This window comes from Biomphalaria glabrata, chromosome 7 (genome assembly GCF_947242115.1).
Source record: "Biomphalaria glabrata chromosome 7, xgBioGlab47.1, whole genome shotgun sequence".
Classification (NCBI taxonomy): Eukaryota; Metazoa; Mollusca; class Gastropoda; family Planorbidae; genus Biomphalaria; species Biomphalaria glabrata.
The window spans coordinates 25,658,307-25,667,544 of record NC_074717.1 but is presented as its reverse complement, the minus strand read 5'-3'; the positions used below and the strand labels follow the sequence as shown (position 1 = coordinate 25,667,544).

At 34.9% G+C, this 9,238-nt stretch overlaps 1 protein-coding gene across 3 annotated transcripts in view; it reads left to right on the top strand.

The window, feature by feature from the left end:
- Positions 1-38: 38 nt before the first annotated feature.
- Positions 39-9,238, top strand: part of LOC106052869 (rotatin-like) — a 39,513-nt gene continuing 30,313 nt past the window's right edge. The window contains exons 1-4 of one of the 3 annotated variants that reach the window (XM_056035213.1): positions 39-131; positions 5,305-5,401; positions 7,593-7,780; positions 8,726-8,912. In XM_056035213.1, coding sequence (XP_055891188.1) covers positions 5,347-5,401; positions 7,593-7,780; positions 8,726-8,912 — 430 coding nt within the window. In that variant the 5' untranslated portion in view covers positions 39-131; positions 5,305-5,346. Of the gene's footprint in view, positions 132-170; positions 346-5,191; positions 5,402-7,592; positions 7,781-8,725; positions 8,913-9,238 lie in introns of those variants that run through there. The other 2 variants (XM_056035212.1, XM_013208329.2) reach the window with 2 other exon arrangements.

Here is a 9,238-nt window from a genome sequence, read left to right as displayed (position 1 = left end):
ATAGACACTAAGATAAGTGTTGGTAAATAGGGAAACCCGACAACTAGTTCACAGGCGACTAGATCTAGATTCTATTCAACATTAATTCGATCCCTACAATTGGTTCACAATATTCACATGTGTTATAAAATGTAAATGCGTGCTTTTGATGTAACCAGGAAAAAAGTTGAGAAATGTTTTTGTAGGCTGAAGAGTTTGTTGGTGTAACTTGAAACTATTGCTTGCCCCTAGAATCTAGATCTAGATGTCCATCAAAGTGAATAATAGGACGTGTGAACGTTGAAGAGAAGGTTATCTATTGTCAGACGTGAGATAGAAAGGGCGTGTATTAGAACTAAATTTGTAGTGAGTTATAAATCTTATTTTAATTACCATTTCACCAGTGGCGTAGCAATGACTAGCATCCATGGCGCGAAGGCGTTCAATGAACCCGGGCCTATGACAATTAAGGCTAACCCCTAAGGGCCCACAAGTTTGTCTTCAGTCTTTCCACTAACTCCAGGAACATTATTCTAGGGTAAAATAAACATCCTCAGAAAGAATGAATTAATTACGTACAAAGACACACACACATATTTTTAAAATTCCCAACCCTCCCCCCCCCCACGAAAAAATTCTGGCTACGCCCATGGCCTGCATATTTTACCACATTTAATTCAGAAACAGCCTTTGTCCGTAGGAGTCTATGTAAACTCTATTTTCGTCTGCGCCTGACGTAAGCAATGGCTTTTCCTTGGGCCTCAACTGTGTGCCTTGAGAACTTCGTTTGATCTCTTCAGCTGTCTCTTTCAGAGGCCAACTGATTCCAGCTGCTTTCGTTCGATCATGTCTCCAGCAAAACATAAGTGAACTGCAAGGTGTGCACATTATGGAGTGCAGACACCTTTGATGGAAGCGTTAGAAGAGCATTAGATGTCTCCTATAGAGAACCCAGATGTAGAGAGGAGAGACCTATTCATGGGCGCCCGCAGGGGAGGGTGCAAGGTGGTGCACTTGCACACACACACACACACATACCCTGGATTCTGAGGAGCCAAATTCTAGCTATTTTTTGCACCATCAGATCAATTTAAATCTTAATAGCAACTGAAAAAGTAGATCTTCCACTGGTGACTGAAGTACTTTTGTTGTAGACGAGCCTAGGCTTATCAGGAATTGATGGCTGACCATTTACGTACAACCCTCTGAATTCTGAGTTGCCAAATTTTAGCCAGTTTGTTTACACCTTTATATTAAAATAACTTCTGCTAGAAAGCAACTTAACATGTTCCACTGAAATAAAGTTAATAATGATAAGATATTATTATAATAAACTAGAATAGACTAACCTGTAGTTCACGTCCGACCATGTGCGCTTTATTATAGGCTTGCAATTCAATATTCTATAGCACGTTGGTCGTGACGATTTGTTTTAATTAGCACAAAATTAATAGTTATCATTAAATTTAGTAAAGGCCTAGAATATGATAATTTTTAATTTATTTTTTATTATTATTATTTTTTATTTTATTTTTTTTTGGTCTTGGAGGAAAAATCCTTGCCAGCTGTCTTTTGATTTGACATATGTGAAAGTTTCTTTGAACAAGAGTGAAGAGTGCAGTCATCTTTGTACATGTGGTCTTGCGGTTAGAGCCATGGGCATAACCAGGATTTTTTTTTCGGGGGGGGGGAATTTTTTCTTCATCTAACAGTGCATTTTCCTGCTATTAAAAAGTTTTATTTCAAAAACCTAATGTGCTTTTCTTACCGACTTAGGCTCCCCACCCCCACCCCCCGCGCCGTTAGGCGCATTTGCCGTCAAGCTGCTTCTACAAAAATCTGTCACTGGTAATGTCTGAAGCCTCTTCCACTTGCTCTGAGGACCTCCATAAATGTGTGGAGCCCAGTTGTACTAGCATGTCATCGCTACTCTTATAACGCGTAATTCATTTTGTCGGAGAACATGTCCCGCAAACCTCATGCGACGCTCTGTCACAATCTTACTAAGGGGTCGACTCCCAGTTCGGCATAGGATTTCCTTGATTTAGACCCGATCTCTATAACTGACTCCTAAAATCTGTCTTAGCCATCTTTTAAAAGTCACATTTAGTGTTTTTCAATTTCGGCAGATGACTATTCACTACAACTTATTAATGGAGCCCCGCCACTGGTAGAAATGTGTAAACTCATTTGAATACGCTTTTGGAATCAGGTGACTGAGTTTGCTTTAGATTTTATATCGAAAAGGGAAGTTTTATCGTCAAAATCATCTGTTGGGGGTTTTAAACTTAAAAATCTCTTGAGTTGTTTTTTCTTTTTTTTAATTCAAAACCCCATTTAGCTATAGTCATAGAATTTGGAAACTGTAGTTTGCTTTAGAATAATATATGAAGATAGAGGTTTTCCACCTCAAAAAGCTCTGTAAGGAGATTTTAAACTCAAAACCATCTGGAGGGGTTTAAAAAAAAATCCTCTGTAGGAGAGGTGTTTAAACTCAAAACCCCCAATTGGCTTGGCTACGCTCAAATAATTTTAGTGTGTAATTTGCTTTTTTTTTATATTGAAGAGGTATTTTTTAGCATCAAACCCCTCTGAAAGGGGGTTTAAACTCAAAAAACCCTTTTGGCAACGCTCATTGATTTTGAGTGCGTAATTTGCTTTTTTTTTTACATTGAAGATGTATTTTTTTCAGCTTCAAACTCCGCTGGAGGGAAGTTGAAACTCAAAACCCCTTTGACTACAGCCATAGAATTTTGAGTGTATGTTTTTAATATTAAAGACGTATTTTTTACCTTCAAACCCCGCTGTTGGGGGGTTTAAACTCAAAACTGAGTCAAAACCTAATTAGCTACGCTCATGGAATTTTTAGTGTGTAATTTGCTTTTTTTATATTGAAGAGGGGGTTTATCGTAAATTTTAGAGGGAGTTTTAAAATCAAGTACTTAATTGACTGTGCTCTTGGAATTTGGGGATGGTCGTTTGCATTTTTTTTGGTTTTGTTTTATAGAAGAGGGGGATTTAACTACAAAAACCCCTGGTAGGGGGGTTTAAAGTCAAACCCCCCTGGTAGGGGTTTAAAGTCAAACCCTCCTTGTAGGGGTTTTAAACTCAAAAACCCTTGGCTGTGCTGGGGCAAGTGATGGTTTAGTATTAAAATCTCACCTAAAATAACCAAAATCAAAGCAAAAAATCAGTCACTAAATTCCTTTCCCCCTCCCCCTGCGGGGGGGGGGATTTCATTTCGGATGGGGGGGGCCTGGCTACGCCCATGGTTAGAGCTTTCCTTTTAATTGCCGTCAACCAGTTTCCGTAATGTATCAATCTTAGCATAAGTGGCCGCTCAACAGCACACCAGCATTCACATTAATGACACAATCAAAAACCAACGTGACCATGCTGAAAAACACTTCAAGGGTGGCATCCTGAGTAAGACGACACTGCTGGCAGACAAACTTGTTATTGAATTGGTGCTGTTGAGGATTTGTTTTTGGAATTTGGGAGTTATTACAGAACATTACATATATTGATTCTTCATAACGTCTCGCTTTTCAAGCAATAATAATGCTCAGTTCAACTTGTTTTGTCTTCATCCTAAAACGATGCAAGAGCTGCAACGTAAAGAAGAATATTAGAACTGCCAGTTTAGCGTTGATCGCTGGCTTGTCCAACGCGACGATAAGCAATTCATTGCAGTAGTATAGTAAAGTTATTGGCAGTTTCGGCAGCGTTTGCATTTTTTGTTTGATCGACTGTTGGGATGCACGGTCTGAACAGATAAACTTACTTTCGTGTACAGTAAATAGTTTGTTCCCATGTTTGTTTTTTCATGAAACAAGTATTTACAGTGCATTTAATATCACATAGGCATGGGGGGCAAGGGAACACCAGCCTAGTTCTTTTCTTTAATATTCTCTGCCCTGATGTTAAATTACACACCTAGCGTTCAACAAAGAATTATGGCAAATAAATAAAGCATTGGTTATGTCAATGTCTTCGATTTGGAAGATTAAGGATGCGTGCTGTGTTTCACGTGACTATGCAAGCCCAGTTGCGACCTGAATATTTTCCCGCAACTCGTGCAGACAAAGCCGTTTTCCCCTGTCGGATTATTTAAGTTTTCTTTCCGTCTTCAATAAAGGTTTTTCTTTCTCAAATATTTGTCCAGCAGTCTTTGTGAGAGTTCTCCAACTGTCTGTTTCAGAGGCCATCTGCTGCCAGCTACTTTCTTCTATGTCAAAGAGGGTGAAATGGCGCCTGAGTTGATCTTTGCAGCGCTTATGCTTTGTTACGCCATCCTACTTTATGTTCGCTAAAGAAGATCGCCTTTGGCTTGCGGTCGCCTCCCATATGCACTTTGGGAATCACTGGTCTACATTCTACAACTCAATATTTCTTTCAGTAAGAAGATCGCAGGCCTGAAATAACGTTTCTCAAAAAAAAAAAAAAGTGGTTTAAATTTCCAGATTCCCTGTCAGGCGAGAAAAAAAGGGGGGAGGGGCCTAATACAAAAACAAAAATAACACTCCCACAAAATAAGCAGGATGGCTGCCTGGTCGTGCGGTTTGCGCGCTGGACTGTCGTTCACATTTATCGATGGTCGAGGGTTCAAACCCTGCCCGCTCCCATCCCCCGTCGTCCTGCGGGAGGTTTGGACTAGAAAGTAATTATCTTCAACTCTGAAGGAACATCCGAAACATGTAAAACATTTTACAAAACATTTTACAAACATTTTATAAGCATTGTATAGGCCTACACATATACGCACAACAAAACAATAACACGCTATCTTGGCAGATATCAAATTTGTATCACTAAATATTCGTTTAGTCTGAACAGTAAACGCAAATACATACTAGCCTTTAATAGGTCCCTATATATATTGTTTAAGTGTTAGAAATGATGTGCCAACGTAGAAAAGAAAAATAATTAATGAATTATATCTAAAAGCCGAAAACTTTGAAAAATGTACTTCAAAATCTAGACCCAGATCTCTAATTCTTAACGAAAAAAACACATTACTCTTCATCGTGTTAAACCATATTATTTGAAAATATCAAATAATAAAATTTCTGAATAAAAAAATAATTAAAGTTTGAATCTAAAATATATAGACTAGAATCTACATTTTTGTAATAAAATTAAATTTATGTTTCATTATTTTCATTTTTCGTTTGTTATCTTTCGGTCTTTTTTTTACATTTACAATAACAATGTTTACAAGTATGGCTGAATCTTAGTGATTTCAAGTAGCTGCATGTTTTGTGTTTTCATATAAGTCTCTTTCAGCTTGAAAACATAATGCCAATAACGTGACATTTTGTTTAGATTCTTAAGGTGTAGACCTAAAAGATATTGTCAAACTGTGAAATGGGAGATCAGTTGAGAAAAGATGTAGACTTTAACGGACTTTTTAGAAAGCTTGGTAAGTAACTTACTTTTACTTAGCTTAGGAAACTCCGATAGTTTTGACAATTTTTGATATAATATGTGTTTTGATTTACAGATAATGAATATATTATTCTTTTTTTTTTATTTGCAGTAATAACTTAGTAATTGATGTTTTTCCAACGTAATTTTCCTGTGCATCCAAAACAGACTTTCACCGGGTTTCTATGTGACGTCACAAATGTGTTTTAATCTATTGACTTATTGTATAACAGGAGACCATACAGCAAAGTTTACATTCTTATAAAAGAAATATATCTTCGTCTATGCAGTTAGATCTAGGATTTTGTAAGCAAAGAAAAAATGCGTATTAAAAGTAGATTTACATGCTTGACTAACGACAGCAGTGTGTATTTTCTCGCCAGGCCACTCAACACACAATAAACACTATCGCTTGGTTGTCTGGTCATGACCGATTACACGTAGTCTCGACTAGCCTTACACTGACCAGTTTGTTCGAATCAGTCAGACACACAATCTATTTACTTCTTGGGATAGGGAGAGGCTTAGATGAAAATGTTACTTTTTTTTCTCGAGCTGGTAATCCTATGCATTTGGATCTATCTATACTTATATATATATATAACTGTATCATAGCTCTGTCCACTGCACAGACAGTGTGGCACCGTGCTGAAGAAAATAGTTTTTTTTACTCTACTTAACTTTTTTAAACTAAAAAAAAAAATATTTAAAAAATCACTCAATCTTAAATCTTGATTAGATCTACTATGATCTAGATTTAGATTTAGAGCAAAATCCTCATTGCTGAGGAGTATGATTCTAGTCTAGAGTCACTAGAGATCTAGATCATGGATGCAAGATCTCCGGCTATAGCTGGCATGCCAGCAAAATCAAAGTAAAAAAAAAAGCTTGCCGGCTCGGTATCAGCCTTTTTTTTTTCACTTGCAATAACATTTTGGTCTTTCAAACTAAAAAATTAATAAGTCGAATTCAAAAACAGGAAGTTACATTTCTTATGCTATATAAATAGATCTAGTCTAGATGATAGATCAATTTCAATGAGTATTAACTATTAGATCTAGAAATCTAGATTTATAATTAGATTAATTAGAATCCTACAGTTACATTCTATCACTAGTGATTCACTAGATCTTGGTCTAGTACCTGTGCAGAAGCAGCATAGACCGTAGTATCTATTATCTTCTTGTAAAGTCTAGATCTAATTAAATCTAATACAAAACTTATTTTTAAGAAAGGTTAGGGCTAGACTTCTATCTTCTAGCATTACTAGATTAGTATCTAGATCTAGATCTAACTTCGAGATCTAAAATTAAATCTAGGTCTAGAGTATATATATAGAATTTGGATGATATTTAATAAAAAATGAAATGTTCAAACATACATTTATGTAGATTTAGTAATTTAAGTAAAAGCATAGAATTTATAGTTTGTTTTGAAAGATATATATATATCTGTGAATATCTATACTATAGAGTAGAATGTAAGGCATATGTATGTCCAGCATAGAAATCAAAACCGTTTGACCAATCTTAATAAAACTTGGCATAAATGTTCCTTGGCTACAAACTTAAGACCCTCAAAAAAAAAAAGTTGCCTAACTCTATGAAAGTATTACAATTTCATTGATCTAGGGCTAGGCTATGTTTATCATTATTACAAGAGAGAAGATTGAAAAGATCTAGATCTAATTTTTAAAACTACTTTTTGATAAGATAGTTTTTTACTTTGACACATGAAAATACAAAATATAATCTATTGATTTAATAAAATTAACCTTCAAATTTGTGTTTCAAAAGCATTTTTACATGAATTTGTTACTTATATCTGCAAATTTTGAATTCCTAACGTAGTTTATAATCCCATTCATCTATCGAAGCCAACATCTATGTCTAGACTCTAGACAGTCTAGATCTAACTCTAATTCTACTCTCTCTCTATATATATATATCATTAAATTTATCTACCATACACATATGTAGCTTTGTTTTGCTACACATTTATATTAAATTTAAAATTCAGATCTTTTTGTGGTAGTGCTGGTCACATTGAATGGTCATGATTTTTGTGAGGCTTTAAAAGCAAAACATAGAAATTTATATATTTTTAAAATGATCTAATTCTTGAATTTTCTCCTTTCAACCATTTTATTTCATAGATTATTAAGTCACACATATTTTTCTCTGAAGGGCATTCTCTTGAAGAAATTCGGGTTCGTGCATTGGAGAACATCCAGTCCAAGCTGGATCATAAGTTGATTTGCTATGCGGACATCATTCATGAGAAGCAACTATATATACGATTGCTGGAATGGTTCAATGTCCCAGACTGTACACATAAAACAGAAGTTCTTTCCTTGTTAAATAGATTGTCTCAGGTAACATAGTTCATTATTTCATGATTTAAAAAAAAAAAGTTAAATCGTCTTTTGTTTAACATTTTACTATATTATTGATATTGACGATACCATTACAGATGACAGTTTCATTTTGCTAGATGCATAAAAATATGCTTAGTTTATATTCTTACTTTTATTCTATTGGTATAAAAAAATCTAGTAAAGACTAACTCTAAAAATCTCCAAGTTCTTACAGAAAGCTTCATAAAGACTGTAATAGTTGATGAAAAATCAATGATTGGCTCTAAAACTTTTTAAAAAAAGTAATTTATGATTATTTTTGCTTATGTCTGACAGTATCCTTTAATACAGACGATGTGTTTAGGGGCAGTCTCTTTGTTATGACTGGTGATAAAGATTGTTTATTGAAAAGTTCTCTTTATTTGGCACACTTTCAGCTACTATTCCCATTCTTGTTTTTCATGTTAGCAGTCAGTGTATGTCTCATAATCACAGAAAACTATGCCACCCAACTGATACATCTACATACAAAGGATAACTAAAACATTGTATGGCAGTATTGAGCAAATGAGAAGAACAGCCTTTTATGGTTCAGGTTACACAGCAGCTTTTAGCTGAAGAAGTTAATGCTGGAGAGGAATATTTAGATATTACTATTGGCATGGGTGGCTCAGAGGCACTTAATTCTTGGCTACTGGGGGGCTTGAGTTTGAAACCTGATTTAAAGGCAGCATGACAACATCTCCTAGCTAACCCCTCCACCTCTGGCCCACAAAAGAGATTGGACCATAGCGCAATGAGCTAAAAGCATGAAAGTTGTGCTATACAAAAGCAATTTAAAGAAATAAAACATAAATACATTTAGCTTCATCAGTCCATTTTATTAAATTCATTATTTATATATATGCTAATTAGATTATTGAGAGCAAAATTTACAACATTCTATTAAAATATTTCTTACAGTATTCCTCTGGTGCACAGCTGATCCAAGATATTGGTGGTATTGAGTTTTTAACTCAGCTTCGTTCAGACATTGAGCCTGCCCACAGACCAATTATAGATCAAATTCTGGAAAGTATCATGATTCTTCCAGAGACCAAAGAAGAAGAACATGCAACAGAATGTATCTACCATAAACCAACTGATAGTGGTAATTAAGAACTTGTCATGCTCTTTTAGGAATTTAGTTTGTTAATAATTTTTGGAATTGCCTTTAATACTTCTATATCTAATCAATATTCAATGTACATGCTTAATGTGTTCCCTAATTATTTGAATTAATAAGTTAAACCATAGTTAAAATAAATGTTTCATTGAAATCATAGTGGTTGAAAAAAAAAGTTGTTATTTTTTTCAAATGACAATATTTGTTCTTATTTTGTCTTCAACACTAGAGAATCATATTCATTTGAATGTACAACAACATGCTTTATTAAAGTAAGATTATATTTTTGAAATTCAAGAAAACAAACCTTA